Here is a 17,266-nt window from a genome sequence, read left to right as displayed (position 1 = left end):
GTGCAATTTTTTGTTACCAATGCGTCTAAACATGTTATTATCTGAATCCATTAATTTTAAGTGTTGAATTGGGTTATCAAATAAGGCCTAATACTTAACAATTCAACAACTTAACTTAATGGAATTCAAACTTCAAACTTCAGTTTTCAAATTTTAATTTTATCAAACGCACCTCTCTTTTACCCAAATTCTACCAAACAAAATTTTTCTACATATTACCACCCTCACAATTCACAAAGTCATTTTAATAATTGAATCTATTAACTAATTTCAGTCGGTTTGGACCGTTGTGTGATATCAAAGGTGAAAAAAAAAACCACATGTGTGCACAAAAATAAAACAAAAAAAAGGTGTAGATTTTTCTTTTGGAAAAACGGAGAATTGTAGTTTTAGTCTCCATTTTTAGCATATGTGCTAAATTAATTTCTAATGTTCCGAAAAAAATAAATTTGGTTCTCAAAGCTTTTGGTAGTAGGTACATTCAACAATGACGAAAACTCAACAATGACTAAGGTCAAAATCTAATTACTGTTATTTAACAATTTTGATTCTGTACTTTTGGACCATAATGTTTGAAATTTTAATTATTTCAGTCGCTTAAGTCTTCAATAGTGATATTGAGGGTGTTAGGATAAAATAAGATGCGAATTACAAGGCAATTGTCTTAAATGGGTACTTGCATTTCTAATTAAACTTTTTTATTTTTTACTTCATTTATTCATGCCACTAATGTCTCATATATTTCTTCCCTTTGGTATAATTGGTCTCAAATTTGGTTTTATATATGTAATTATTGTTTTATACTATTAGCAATTAACTGATGATTAACCCATAATGAGTAAAAGCACTTCATATTAGTATTTATGTTTGCTAGTTTTTATAATTACAATTCCTAACTATAACAATTTAAGGCCTATATGCACAGGTCATTAGCATGAATGATAATAAATTTTATATTAATACTAGAATTTTCCTTTTTTTATTTTATATATTATGTATATATTGTCATTTGATTGTAACTTATTAAGAAAAAAAGCTCTTTAGTTCAGCAATGTTATTATGTTGATATAAAGCGTTTTTATGAAATTTTATAGGAATTTAGGATGACATTTGTCATATCTTTAGTTCAATTCACACCTTTTTTTTTATTTTAAAACCCCTAACTATAACAAGAAACTTAAGAGACCATATTGATTGAAACTTCAAACATTAGGGACTAAAAATGTAAAGTTAAAATCAGAAAATTTAGAGACCATATTTGTTTTGCTGATACATTAGAGACCAGTTGTGTTTCTCCCTTTGGAAAATTTTGAGAAGTAATAATAGAAAGATTTAAAATTCTTAAAGACATAAGTTTTGGCAAATTCACATATTGCTAATATCTAATAAAACACACATAATCAAAATTACCAAATTAACCTATCCAAGTAAGCAAGCCCCCACTCTAATCATCTAATCCCCAAATTCCCTTTCTTACTCATTTTGAGAGGGAAATGAATTAGCACGAAAATATGAGGCAATCCTTCTAGGACTATTAATAGGGCCGAGTCAGTTTCAACTCGGTTTCGAGAAAAAGTCTAATGAGCCTGACCTTTGATTGAGTTGGGTTAAAATTTGGTCTAAACATTAGTCCCGAATTAAATGTAAGTAGAGTTTGGATCTTATTAGGGTCAAACACGATATAGGCTAGACCCTTTAATATGCATCTATCTATATAATCATATATAAGATATTCATATTTTGATATATATATATAATTATATATCTAAATATATAATACTAATACTTATGAGTTATTTGTCAAAAAATATATATAAGGAATATTAAATATATAAAAGAATTTCAAAAGAATTAGAAGGACAAATCTTAGTATGAGCAAATTGAGGACCTTTGAAGATGTATTGACTGTTGATAATGTTTTATTACTATTTTTCATGTATATTGAATTAATTGGATATATGATTGTTGAAAAATTCTTGGTTTTATATACTTTTTAATGAACTGTTACCGGTTCCTATATAGTTTTAATTCTGTGGTTCTGTGGATATTAAATTAGTTTAAAACTTAACAATTATAGTAATTATATTAAGGAAATTAAGGAGTTTTAAGTGAGCTTGAGTTAGTCAGAATTAAACTTATAATCCGAATATTTTGTGAGTCAAGCATGAGTTTCATATTTATCACTTCAAATCTCATAATTCGAAATCCAAAAGTGGTACTAACTATATGAGCCGAATCTGAGTTTGTTAAACCTCACTTCAGATGGCTCAATTGACAGGCCTAAATCCTTCCATTTTTTATTTAAATGAAATTAAATTTAAACCTATAGTTTAGTACTCGTATTCTTTTGTACCCAAACTACCTTTTGACCTTTGAAATAAATTACCGAAAATACTACAAGTTACCTTCACCTTGATTAGAATTATGTCAAGTAATCATGAGAGTCAAGTCACCTAATCGATTTTGTTGTCTAGGTTCTATTTTTCTTTTTTATTTTTTTATTCTAACTGCAAAAAAGGTTCCTAATCTCAATACTACTATGATTGATCATGGAAGTATATTGTTTGGATTGCATTTTCTGGAAGGGTATACTGTAACACCTTTTTAGATGTGATTTATATAAAGTAAAAAGATCATTGAAAAAATGTATCAAGGGAATATTCCCAAAATATATGAGATTTTTGTCCAGAGAATGGCAATCCAAAAAAGCCAGTATATTGGCACACTACTACAAATTGACTTCTTTTCTACAAATATATTATTTTTTATAACTTAAACTATCCCAAAAATAGATCTCTAATCAAAATATTGAATTGTTATGTTCAAACTTGTAACATATATGCTTCTAATAAAACAAGAAAAAAAAATGAAAAAGTTCAATCTTTAAAAGTAGGGTAAAATACAAAAAAGTCCCCAGTCGTTAAGCTAACCTACAGAAAAGTCCCTTATGATTTCAAATCATAAATTTTGACCTCTCTTGGTTTGAACTAATTTGAGATAGTAATGGAAATCGTCAAAACTAGCGGAGGTAGATGAAATGACACAATTACCCTAATATATATAAGCAATAAAAGACCTTCTAACAACCATCCTATTAAGCAAACTCAGGGAAAAGCTCCCTGTGATTAAACCAATCTGTGGGAAAAACCCCCCATGGTTACATGTAATTTTGATTGATTTATTTTGTGCATAGGAATAAGATAAGCTGTATTTGGAAGTTTCTAGTTATTTATTTATGTATAGAAATAAGATGAGTTTTATTTGAGAATTTTTATTTATTTATTTATTTTATATATAGAAATAAAGATGAGTTATATTGGGAGTTTTTGGTTATTTTTTGAAAACTTTATGAGTTCTAAGGTGTTTAATAGGTATATCAACTAAAAATTTGAATTTAAAAAATTATTTTTCATGTCAAGTTACCTCAAACTCATTAATTCAAATGATTTTTGCTGATTTTCACATTAATTCAAACCATGAGATATTGGATTGTATGATTTGAAACTATAAAGGTTTTTTTTGTAGGTTTGATTAATCATGGTGGGGGAAGGGGAGGTGGGGCTTTTCTATATTATAACTCTAGGACTATAATATGTATATCAATTGAAAATTTATTTATTTCCAGTATAAATACTCGCAAAAGAAGCGCGTGTATTTCAAACCCGTTAATTCAAACGATTTCTATCACTTTTTAAATTAGTTCAAACCATAAGTTACCATAGTGTATGCTTAGAAACTATAGGGGGTTTTTTTGTATGTTCACTTAACCTTAAGGGGCTTTTCTATATTTTATCCAATTGTTAATGGCGTAATTCGATCAACCCAAATTTAGCAGAACAGATGGTTCGCCAGCCAAACTGCCACTGCCACCTGATATCCAATCCTTTTCCACATAGGAAATCATAATCCTTATCCTTCCTTATTTTGGCAATAATCCTTCTCCTCTTAGGAATTGGAGCAATTTCTCCTACGCCTATAAATACACAGTCACTATTCATCTAACTTCCTCACAGAAGAGAAACTCCTTCATCGTTTTCATTGAAGATATTGTTAAAAAATTTCCTCCCACGCCCCCTTCCACAACCATGGTTTTTCAGCTTCCCCCAACCGTTTCCAGCGACCACAACCCTGTTTTGCAGCCGAACGAATGTTCATCTACTTTGTTCCAAACTATCGCAGCTCCTGCCTCCATCGTTTGGGCTCTGGTTTCCGACTTTGAAAATCCTCAACGCTACAAGCCGTTCGTGAGATCCTGCAGAATCATAGATGGCCAGGCGAACCAAGTCAGATGCTTACGCCGTGTGGATGTCGCGTCAGGACTTCCAGCCTCCTATAGCATCGAGCGGCTGGAGATTCTTGATCATGATCAGCGCATCTTTGGGTTCAGCATTGTCAGCGGCGACCACCGGTTGTCGAATTATCGCTCGATCATGAGCCTACACCCCAACGGCGGCGATGAGACGGTGGTTGTGGAGACGTACGTGATTGATGCGGCCGAGGCCAACACGAAAGAAGAGACGTGTGCCTTTGTGGATACGATCGTGAAACTGAACTTGAGGACCCTTTCTAGAGTTGCTGAGGATTTGGCGGGCAAAGCGCAACAACAGGTTTGAAAGTTTCAATTTCTTTCACTGGTTTATTTGTTTATTAGCTAGGAAGAGAATTAGAAATTTCAAAAAACAATGAAAAAACAAAAAATAAAAAAAGATTTTGGTTTCCTCTTTTTTTTCCCTTTTTTATTTGCTAAAAAAACATTGAAAAAAATCAAAAAATCCAAAAAAGCAAAAAAGATTTTGGCTTCTTTTTTTTTGTTAACTTTTCTCTGGTAGGAAAAGAATTTTCAAAAAAAATTGAAAAATCAAAAAAGTGAAAAAAGATTTTCGTTTCTTTTTTTCTCTTTTTTATTTGCAAGCAAAGAACAAAAAACATTGAAAAAAAGACCAAAAAAAATACAAAAAACCAAAAAAGCAGAAAACTATTTTGGCTTCTTTTTTTTTGTTTACTTTTCTTTGGTAGGAAAAGAATTTAAAAAAAAATTTGAAAAAAGATTTTCGTTTCTTTTTTTCTTTTTTATTTGCAAGCAAAAAACAAAAAACAAAAAACATTGACAAAACCAAAAAAATCCAAAAAAGCCCAAAAATATTTTGGTTTCTTTTTTTGGTTTACTTTTTTTAGTAGAAAAAGCATTTTTTAAAAAAATTGAAAAATAAAAAAAGTGAAAAAAGATTTTCGTTTCTTTTTTATTTGCAAGCAAAAAACAAAAAACATTGACAAAAACAAAAAAAATCCAAAAAATCCAAAAATCCAAAAAAGCGCAAAAATATTTTGGTTTCTTTTTTTTGTTTACTTTTTTTAGTAGAAAAAGCATTTTAAAAAAATTGAAAAATCAAAAAAGTGAAAAAAATATTTCCGTTTCTTTTTTTTTCTTTTTTATTTGCAAGCAAAGAACAAAAAACAAAATTGAAAAATGATCATGGTTTCCTTTTTACTTTTTTATTTGCAAGTAAAGAACGAAAAATTGAAAAAAAAAATCCAAAAAACTAAAGGATTTTGGTTTCTTTATTCCTTTACTTTTTTATTAGTAGGGAAAGAATTTTTTTTAAAAAAAATGAAAAAAAAGCATTGAATGTCTTTTTTTTTCCCCAAAAATAGAAAATTCGCTTAGCTCTACCGAACACGTATCTATCAACTATGCATGAGGTGTTATTGTTTTCAAAAGGAAAAAAGGGTAATGCATAATTTTAAATCTGCCGCTTTAATGTCTCATAAATACTCTACACGATCAATACTTAAATTTCTGTCCTTTTGCTAATTAAACAGCACTTGATTCTTTTTTGCCCTATTTAGCCTGCCTATAAACGCTATCTTCTTAACTTTTTAACTGTTTGTGAACATTTTAATAGCTACTGATGATCACTTGAGTTCCTATTAGTATGTCTAAGTGAGTTCCCTATAACTGTGCCTAAATACCAGAGGTGAAAATGATAGGTACTTCCACTTTCAGGCATCAAAGTTAGCTATACTTTGGGAATCTGTCTAAAGCTACTTCACACACCTTTGCACTTATAACAACTAGCCCTGTAATTGTGTGATAATGCGACGGTGTAGCTTTTGATGTGAATGAAATACTAATTGGCCTCTTTCCATTTCTACCTTGGCTTAGAAACTGAAAGAAGTATGAGTTAAAACTTGAAGTCTGCGCCTAGTGATTGGAGTTGACATCTTAATATACTTAATAAGTTGGTGAGGCGATAAAGCAATCACGGGCAGGTTAGCGCCATGTATCTGTTGTGGCTCCCTGTTCGGTTGTTGCAGAGTAAGTCAAGTCTGGAGTCTCGCTATACCAAATAATAAGTGAGGGTGCAGTTGTGGTTCCCGTGCCAAACATCTCCTGAGTGAGCCAGTTGGAATCTCAGGAGACCTAAAAAAGAATAAGTGCAAAAAGAGCACAAAATAGCACCAAAAAAAAGGGTGCTTCTGAAAAAAATTGGGATTGCAATTGCCACAAGAGGGACAGCTTTGCAGTCGAAAAACAAAATCTATTAACAAGCTGCAGCCAAGTCCTTGCACTCACACAGCGAGGGACAATGGGGGGAACCCCACCGCAACTATAGTGCAGGCCAACCACTGTCGTTACCATTGTTAACGCCCTGGTTCTGGTGAGCAATCCTAGATCTCACTTGGACCTTCGACTTTTAGGTATATTGGGGTTTTAAACCAAAAAACTTGGTTTCGGATGAAAAGTTGAGACAAGTCTTTTGGACATTTTTAACCCAACTCCTGTGAGCACGCCATCTTTCTTTAATATAATTGTCATATGGGCCAGTTAGTGCTGAATTCATATCAAATTGTTATGCTCGAACAAATTCCCTTTACTAGGCTAGATGACATTTCATCCCTCATGTGGCGGCCCCACTTCTCCCTAAGGCGAACCAAAGGGTTGGCGGGTCGCCTGCCTAGCTCTCGCTAGGACTCACACACTCTATTAACTAATTTCACCAAATATAAATCGAAAATAAACCTTACTTCTCGAGCAAGTCACGTACTTAAATAATTCATACAATTCAACTTATACAGCCCAAAACACAATTCCAAGTACCAACGAAAACGTCGAGCTTAGTATACTTAAATTCAACTTAATTTACAATTTAAAGTTCCTAATCCAGGGCACAGAAGCACCACAGGATTCACATTTTCCCAAAAACACAAAAATCATCCAAAAGATACTAACGTTTCCAAAAGTACAATTACAAAAGTGGGCATTCAAAATATAACATTTCTGTTCTAGTTCTCCAAGACTTCATGCATTTCAGAACCTGTCAAGGAAAACAATTTGGAAGGGATGAGCCAATAGCTCAGTGGTGCCTCGAAACATGCAATTCACATAAGGCAATTTAACAAGTACAAATAGACAAGTAAGCACTTAACAATTTAAGAAAGCGAAACAACATGACAAGAAAAGGATACGGGGCTCTCAGGAGCCAAAGTCCACGCACTTGATCAGAAAATTTATAGTAGTTGACACTCCGTCAACTTTCACTACCTAAACTCCATGTAGACATTTTCCCTAATCTACACATCTCCTAGCAACGTCTTCCCCCTTATTTTCGGGCCCGACTCCAACACGAATATTGCAAGCACTTTTACCAAGACAGCAGAGAGGTACCTCCCACTCTAATAGAGCGTGGTACGTGCATCCGTTTGGTTTATTTAGTCGACGAGACCACGCTCCAATCGACATTGCAACACTTGTACTTGTGGCATTTCACGCAATCACATAGCATATAACATTTCATGATATCTCTAGCAAGTACTTTTAACAAGTAGTTCAACTAGCAGTTAAACACGATTCATGCAAGAGACACTCACCTCAAGTGAAGAGTCTAGAATTCCAAACTTTGATCGAGATTGTGCTCTTCACCAACTCCTAAAATCATACAAATATTTCACATAAATTTCCACTTTTGAGTTGGCGAATTTAACTCGAGTCAACTAGCATTTAATTTCACTCAAAAATCCCAAACTAGTATTAATCGTTTTCTCAAAGTGAAATCCACAAATTTCGAGTGAAATTAAATTTTGAGGTTTCTTTAAAACCAAAAACTTGCTAAATTCGTCAAATATTTCAATAACCAAGTTCTAGAGTCATATAAGCAATTAACACCACTTTGGTGTCACAGGTTGAGAAAAATCACATTTACCCATTTAGAGGAATTTTCCCTTCTAATTTTCCCCAAAAATATCTTCGGAAATTCCTTTAAGAGGAAATCATATAAACCAAGTAAAACTAGTCGTTGGAATTTCTATAAAATAGAAACTCCTTAAGTTTGCCAAATTCCATTGACCAACTTGGTTCCAAGATTTTCATGAAGGCCAAAACTTGAGTTTTCAAGAAAATTTCCAGATTTGGCATACTTCTTGAAATAGGGCATTTGGTCTAATAAAATTCAAGGTTATTGACTCGAAGTGGACCTAGTAACAAAGATTAATGCTAGAAAATATTTTTGGGACAGATTTAGTCCACATTTAACCAAAACGAAATCCAAACGTCAAAATCATTTCTAATTTCAAACAAAATTTCTGTTTTGGGTAGCCTCGTGAAGAATAAAATTTTGGTCCATTTTTTGAACGTAAACTCTACTAGATTTTGTCCCCAAATTGAGCTATACGCACCCCTTAACTAAACACAAGTCAAATTGGGTTCATGTTATCGTGAAAATTATTCAACATGTCTCATGCAAAGCCGGGAAAATTTTCAAGTGCATTCGGTACAAGCAGTCCATTTCCTCTTCAATTTGTCCAAAACTTTTCAACTACCCAAAAGTTACATTTTTCCCCAAACAATACTACACATATTGGTAAACATGTATACAGCCCAAATAGTTCACAAATTTGTCGAAATCAACCCCCAAAAATTCGACCAAAATCTGGAAAATTTCCAGAATTTTCGGGTAGCTCAAAGGTCATTTTTCTCTTTGATTTTTCAATGAAATTTTCCATTGTACCAAAGCTGCATTTTCACCAAAACTACTCTACACATATAGGTGAACATATACATGATTTAAATAGCCCAATAACTTCACAAAATCCAGCTCAAGAATTCGGGTAACAATGGAAGAAAATCAAGCCTGTTTGTGCGGCTATAGCAGAGCAGAATTTTCTCCTCTTTTTGCTTAACCATTTTCAACTTATAAGTCATACTTTAAGTCCATAACAATCACAACTAACTAGTCTAACCTCCCAACAAGCAATCCAGTTCATTACCTAAGTAAAAATTGCAAAACAACAACCGGTAACCAAGCTGGAATTTTGCCTTCCCATTTCGGCCAGCTTTCCATTTTCATTCTTAAAATTTCCCAAACATTTACCCACCACAAAACACACATATAAACACATAAAACACCTCTAGCTTCATCAATCATTAGCTTAGAGGTTCAGCAACCCAACAAGTTTCACCAACGCAAGTTAACATTTCAAGAACCACAAGCTGCAAAATCTGAAATTTTTGGCTAAGGTGCTAAGCTGGAGTTTGTTACCTTCAAGTGGGTTGTTTACTAGCTAAATGTATTGTCTAGTTCCTCAAGTTGCTCCTAGAACCACAGAGGATCAGCCGGCTCCCTTGCTCTCTGTTTCCCTCTCGGTCTGGCCAGTCACCGCAGCAGCACAGCAGCGACTGAAGATGAAGAGGGCTGGGGTTCTGGGGTTTTTGGTGAGCTTGAGGTGGTTCTGTGGTTGGTGGAAGGAAGAAATAGGAAGCTGATTTTTCTCCTTCACCCTGGTCCGAACAACCTAGCAGTAGTAGCAGCGGCAGGAGCAGCGAGAGTAGCAGCAGCAACAACGATCCTCTCCTTCCTCTTGCTCGATCTGGACAGCAGCAAGAAGTGGAGGTGGAAGCTGAAAATGGAAGCTTGAAGACTGGGTGTGAGTGGCTGAAGATGAGAGGCTGTTGGAGCTTGGAAGGCAGCGGTTTCTGCTTCTTCTTGCAGCAGAGGAGCGGAAGTTTAGAGGGGTAAGAAAAGGGTGGTAGCTGGTGACAAGATGGGAGAAAACTTGGGGTAGTCTAGGGAGTAGTCTAATTGACTTTTGGGCATGCTAATAATGGTGGAAAATTTTGAATTGAATCGCGTTTACGCGCGAGAATTTTATCTACCGGTAAGAATTCTCCATTTAACACATCCTCAGCTTAGTTGTACATTTTTATAACCTCTACATATCCTACATTTCAACTTAGGGCTACATTGCACGTCAGTGCGCAAAAATTCACCCTAATGCTTAGCCGAGCGCGAACCGTCAAATAAATTTTTAAAAATTCATGTAAATTAAAATATAACATTTATATAAGTGAAAACATCATTAATAATATAAATACACATTATTAAATATAAATACATATTATTTAATAATTTCAACATTTAAATAATATTTTGATTTTAATTTTCAGAAATTAATGCAATTTTGAGATCCTCACACCTCACACATGCTGAAGACTGGGAATTAACCAATTACTGCTATTTGATACAGCCTGCTCTACATGTTTTTGAGTGGGAGTACTCGTCAATTTTTCCTCGCATTCAATGGCATAGGGGGTATTCATTGTCCAAGGTGACTTGTCTATGATCGCGAAGAGGTGGCTTATCATGCTTGGCACTAGAGACATGAAGTTTTTAACTCCATCTATGTTGACACAATACATCACACAGCCGGTCCCAAGTCCGGATGAAGGAGGAGGGATTTTTTTTTATGCTTTAGAAGGCAGCTCTTAGCGTACGTTCTCAAAATCCTTCTGTGCAGATTATATATGAAAGGTTGGTGAATGCGAGTTTTGCTTCTTTTTTTTTTCATTCTTCTTCATAGTGCTGAATTTCTGGTCTTCATTTCATAGTTGATCTGGATTTTAGCATCTATCCCGGGTTATGATCCAATCGCATTTCTTTCATTCTTTTACCTTGCCCTGTTTTACAACCGCACTTTACTTTTTCAGAGTTTGTATACTTGTTCACATAAATCTGTCATGTGTTAGAGCTGCCAATGAACCGTTTTTACTGTAAGTAATCAACATTCACTAGTAAGTTTGGCATTCGAAATTGACAGGAACTTTTAAGCTGGTTCTCTTCTGTTCATTGAGTCACCTGAATTGTCTTTTATCTCATGCTGATCTTTCATACATGTGTAGTTTATATCGGCAAAATATGATACGGAAAAAAGGTTACGCTATTGATACTTCAGACACAAGTTGTACTATTTGGTGTGGCCGAAGTCTGACTGTAGAGTGGCCTTCATATCTTGAATTTCTTTCCCAAATTCGTGTGCTATAGGTAGATTTGCAGCACCAGTTTAGTCAGAACAGATGTTTAGAGCAAAGTGATGCTGATTACTTTCTAATTTTGCAATTCTTGGCAGGGATAATTCTATAGGATCAGTCTAATGCAATTTTGTATTGCTACAGTTTAATTAAATGAACAAGCTTTTATAGAACTGTGGGCTCACATATGATTTGAAGTCCTGTGTAGATTAGAAATTCTGTGAGTGGTGAGAGGAAAGTATGTCTTTCAGGTAATGTTACTGATTTTGGAATTTGTGGCACGGTCTCCTGGCTGTTGGTGATAGCCTGCAGACGTGGTTACAACTGGCATCTTTGGTGAAAATCTCCATATAGTTCTTTGCTTTTCAATCAAAAGTTCAAATTTTCCTCAATTACGATGGTTTTATGTGATGAAAGATGATAATGCAAACAGGGTATGTGATGCAAGATCAAAACTCTCATTCAACTACTTGCAGAAGATTATATATTTCTAGGCATTGTTTTGGTGCCGGACATGACCCATGAACTATATAGTATACTCGGCCGAATTCAAACATTACAGTGAAGTTAAAGATACTCCAAAGGGGAGGATGAGCAGGCCAGGGAAGTTGACTATCAATGCTTCTTGCCCTCTTCTTAAGCCCGTGAAGATGAATTTCTCAATCAAGTCGGTCACAGCACTCAATATTGCCATGAAAAATATAACCATGCCAAGCAGGACATGCCATGGGGCAAAATTTGCTCTAGTTGTGGAGTCTCGGGCTCAGAACCAAAAGGAAAAGAAGCCAAACAGCCACTGACAAAAACAGTTCAGAATCTTCCATTAGATTCTGGCTCTAGTTGTTTTAATAAACTTGTTCTTATTTTTTCATGCATACAAGTCGTATTACCTGTTCTTACAGACAAATCCCCAGCCTCTTCATTTTCTTTGTAAATTTGCAGGTCGTTATACATGTTAATTTGCATTATCTGTACGAGCATGTGTATCAACTAAAATACCAGACTTAAACTATTACCAGGTTCTCCAAAGTCATCGGCCTCATCTTTCCTCTCCAAACTGTTGTCAAGTTCCTCCTCTGTACTTACAGATATTCTCCTCTTCTTCGCTGACATATTCTCATCCAAACTTTCAGAACCTTCAGCATTTAGAATACTCAAGGATCTGACATACTGCAAAGCATATTTAATCGAACAACTGGTCAACATCTCACAGAACATAAACGCAACTTGAATTAACTTATTTGGTTTTACATACACAACAAAATGTACTGCAATTACAGGTAACAAGACACCAAGCTGATTTCTACACTTTACACCCTTTAGATGCAAGTAGGTTTCCCATTGAGATAGTTCAGATATATGAAATTGGATGAATCAATCAGATCATCTATAAAAAACAAAGATGGTGAAGAGATATCATGCATGCTGCTTCTGCACAAGTTCAGTAGCATAAGTATATAAAAGCCATAGGCTATTGTCTTCAAGAATTACATTTCATTAAACTGCAATTTCTCTACTAATAATCATATCAAACAATTATGTCAGAATTGCTCCCAAACTCGAGTATTCTGCCCCTGGACCATCTGTTGTACAATAAATTTCTGATTATCCTTGTGCTAATTGTCACTCTTTTAACCAAGATTTCATAAACTAATACAGCTATCAAGAAAGAACCGGGTCAGCCAAAAAGTTGTAGAAAGAAGCATTCTTCGAAGATCAAAAGTGCTAAAAGTCAATCATATTTTGTAAAAAATTAATGAAAATAAAAAGTAAAGAATGACGATAGATCACCACCAGCTAGCCAGACTCACTTCATTTCTCCACCAGTTTCCATGAGAAAACATTTTACATAGAATAGCCAGCAAGAAAAGATTATCTATATTTGACACATAATTCTTTTATCTCTATAGGAGGATTCAGAGGGATTCTCATCTTTAAAAGTCAATAGTTCGATTGGTCGCAGATATTTCTGTTGTCATGGAATTCTTCAGGTTTCAATCAGCAATCAGGATATAAAAGTCTTCTATACTTGCAACTGATGGAAGTAGAAGAATACAGATAGTTATTGATGCATATGAAAATAACACGAGATTTGGAGAATATGCAAGGTTGTCCACTGTAGGAGTGATGTATCAGATCTCTATGTTGGCAGTTTGAAAAGGAGAACTGGTACAAAATAGTATCCCCATGGACGCAACGGTTTCTAAATTTCTTCTTCCCTACTCCTGTTCTAATTTTCTGCACCAATTGTATCCTAGAGCCCTATTTAGCGCACAAATTCAGCAACTCGCTATTCCAACAACACAGAGCATGCTTCAAGCTTAAGACCCATGCCTAGATAACAAAGCACTTCCCCAGCTTTTGAAATCCATTAGAAGTACACTAAAATAGCTTCTGACGTACACAGGCTGCTGATCAGTAAAAATTGTCCTGAACTCTTTTAACTAATAGTCTTAAAAGCAGCAAACTCATTCACACAAAATTTGAACACAAGCTTTTAACACTGAATGTTATTTGACAGTGGGGAAGACAGGTTGAACTCTTACTTTCACATTGGTGTATATTCAAGGACGGGAAAAGAAACTACCACATGCAATGGAAGATGAGAGTAAAAAGTCAGGAAGAAAGCCACATATGACACAAAGGTTTAGGACATCACTTCCAAGACAAAGATGCATAAAAAATTCACCAGTGAAAAACTTAAATAACTCCTTCATGGATGGCCTAACAAACCTGGGTCTGTGGGGTGTGTGTGCAATAGTACATGCAATATGTACTGGGCTTCAGCTCAGCCCTGGGGACCAGAATATCTTATGACAGGAAATTGAGGTGATGAATCCCAACATTTCAATTAAAAGCCCTTCCATCAAAGTCAATGAATAAGCCTATGGTCTCAAACAACGGCCGAAGTGTCCTCCACTGTCAGTTTACCCAATACCCATAAGCTACTAAAGCACCATAAATTTTAAGCCTACTGAAATATGTAGAATTTAAATTTTTAATAAATAATCTTGATCCTAAAAAGATTACCCATTCTTCAAAGTGGGTAAATTGGATCTTCAGCCAAGTTCCCAAGAATATTAAAATTTACTCTTCCCTTAAACTCTTCATTGGTTGCATCAGTCGTGAATATTGATGGCATTCGTAAAAAAAGAATGGAACGCATAATGTATCAATATATCAACATCAGTTTGAAACCCTAAGAAAACATTCAGCACACACAGTTTTTATAAAAACCCCGTGAAGTCAAAAGAATAGAATCTTGCAAGCACCAGATGCACACCTTCCCATTCTCCAAGTTGGTTCATCATTTGTCTTCCCTTTGCAACAAGAGAGGTCCAAGAAGTAAAAACGATACAGGCTTTGGAGAGGACTTCAAATATAACTGAAACTCATTCATTTCTTTCACATAGTGATAAGCCTCAGCAACGCTTGGCCTCTGGTGTAAATATATCCAAAAACAATTCCAAACAAGTTGTCTGCCACAAGATTTTAAGCTAACTCTAAATTGTCCACTTATTATTTGGGCCCTAGAAGAGTGCAACATCTCATGCCTATACAAGTCCCTTTAGGTATGAATGAAAGACAATTATCTAAAGCTGCTGCAATGGAGAATGCCTTTTTGATGTTAAAAGCAAACTGAAGCTTATATATCTATTTCTTGAGAACTCAAAATAGGTAGTTGGCAATCAGCTATATATTTCATGCATATAATATCTGATGTCTCAAATGCCTAACAAAATTGGACTAATGGTCTTCTCCTTCCAGAAATATGATCACTTAAGACCATGTCATTCTTTAGAGAAATATAGCGATACACTTATTAAATTGCTTTTATATTTAAAAAAATTTTCTTACAGCAGAAAATATTGCATATCTTCTATCTATTGTTTATGATTTATTTTCAAAGAAAACAATGCAAAGGTTTCGTATTAGTAAGGTGAATTTGTGCTTAACCTGCATCAGTTATGTGCTCAAGCTTAAGCTAAGGTTACTATGTATCCATAAGCCTCTTCAAATTCAAGGAAATTGGTAACTCTTATATATATATATATATACTGGAAAGCTGTGAGTGATTAACCAGTGCTGCATTTTGGATGTCGAATCATGTCATTCACTCAAGAAGGCACAGCAGACTTAACCAGTCACTTGATTGAACCAAGTGACAAATGACAGTGTGTAAGCAAAACACGTTGAATAAGACTTGTAAACAAGGACTAAACCATACTAATCTGTGACCCAAAAATGCACAGGCTACAAATAAATGGATGAAGTGGAAGATCATAAGCAAAAAAATTTGAAGCCAGCTACTAGACTCAGATGTTAATAACCTATCGCCAGGATAATTGACATCTTATCCTTCTGTTTGTCTGCAAACTGAAATCTTAATCAAGTTTAGAACCCAAAAATCATAAACATTTTTCCTAGACTAAGTTCAACAGATGGAAATATTGTTCTTGCATAATTTTGCCATTATTCTCACAAATGAAGACCATTCGCATTACACTTCATTTCCAAAAAGTTATCACATTTAAAACGGTAAACAACTTTAGTTTGTTTGTTTTTCCCCCATCAACACCTATTGAATTTGAACAACACAACATGCCTGTGCCTACCTTCTGCATAGCTCACCAAGTTCTCCAAACTTCATCAGTTTTATCAATTAGTTGCTATCCCATTTGCTGTTTACTTATGCTTAATCATTCAAACATCTATTCCATAACATTGCTACTCTTCATCTTAAACCAAAACAATTACAGCTGCAAACACATTACACCGGTAATTCAAGCCCGCTACAGTCTTATTCACTTACAAAAACCCCAAGTTCCCAACCTTGCCCAGAATTTAAGAATCCCATAAAACCAAGTTCACTAAACCAATTTAACTGTCCTGATTCTCAAGTCAGCAAGAATTTTCTTTATGGCTAAAATTTACTTATTTTGACATTATTCCAGAGAACTGACAAGAGACTAAACCAGCAGAATTCATTACCTTTTCAAGAATTGACATGGCTTCTTTTGTTGCACTCTTCCTCCCTCTCTACATAACAAATGAAGCATTTTTATCAATCACCACACTGCCCAGACTATCCCAAACAATCAAATTGAAAATTTTCAAAAACCCAGAAGCAAATTACATAAATAAATGCCAATAAAGTACAAAAATAACAAAAAAAAAAAACTTTCTGGACAGAAGAGATGGGATGAGAGGCCTTACTGATGGGGCAGGTGATGAGGAATCCGGAGTGGGAATGACTGAGGAGAAAAGAAGAGGCGTTGTAGTCAAAACGAGGAATGGTGATCACTGATCACAACAGAGTGCTGCTCCCAGGGCTTCAGCTCATGCCTGGTTTCCAGTTCCACTTTCATTGCTTCTTCTTCCAATCCTTTTGCTTTTTCTTCTGTTTTTTCTGTCACAAATTTTCAAGCCACTCTTTTTTGAGTCTATCGGTGTTTCATTCCTAGTATTATTGAGTTAATGGATTGCAATCTGTATGGCAATTGATATTTATATTTATATTTGGCCCCACTTTTGTGTGGCAAATGAGGTTTTATACCCTGGTTCTTCCACTTACTTTACTGATAAAATGTGATTTATACTAAATGATTTAGATCTTGTTTGATAATCCAATTTAACACTTAAACTTAATGGGTTCAGATCTGAACATTTTCAGATGCATTTGATAACCAAAAATAGAATGTCGAAATTAATTAAGTGACATTAAATTTTTTACGCAAAACTTGCTCCCAAAATAAAATATTAAATTTAAAGTCTGAATCCGTTAAACTATTAAATGTTTAAGTACTAAATATGATATATTTGAGTGTATATCGAAATGAAATATTAAATTTAAAGTCTAAATTCATTAATTTATTGAATTGTTAAGTACTAAATATGATACATTTAAGTATATATCACATTAAGTGACAAATGAATAACTTATCACCTATTTTTTGGTGCAAG

At 34.4% G+C, this 17,266-nt stretch overlaps 1 protein-coding gene and 1 long non-coding RNA gene across 2 annotated transcripts; one reads left to right on the top strand and one right to left on the bottom strand.

Moving 5' to 3' along the window:
* The first annotated feature begins 4,085 nt into the window (after positions 1-4,085).
* On the top strand, positions 4,086-4,613 carry LOC113718369 (abscisic acid receptor PYL4-like). The gene has a single exon (XM_027243277.1). The coding sequence runs from the start codon at positions 4,086-4,088 to the stop codon at positions 4,611-4,613; it is 528 nt and encodes a 175-aa protein (XP_027099078.1).
* A 2,483-nt stretch (positions 4,614-7,096) lies between these two features.
* Positions 7,097-10,019, bottom strand: LOC113717982 (uncharacterized). The gene is made up of 2 exons (XR_011824897.1): positions 9,537-10,019; positions 7,097-7,316 (listed from the first exon to the last, which is right to left on the bottom strand). It is a non-coding gene; the product is annotated as an uncharacterized lncRNA (long non-coding RNA).
* Positions 10,020-17,266: the final 7,247 nt, after the last annotated feature.

The sequence above is a fragment of the Coffea arabica genome, chromosome 11e, assembly GCF_036785885.1.
Source record: "Coffea arabica cultivar ET-39 chromosome 11e, Coffea Arabica ET-39 HiFi, whole genome shotgun sequence".
Lineage (NCBI taxonomy): Eukaryota > Viridiplantae > Streptophyta > Magnoliopsida > Gentianales > Rubiaceae > Coffea > Coffea arabica.
This window is presented reverse-complemented; position numbering and strand designations above follow the sequence as displayed.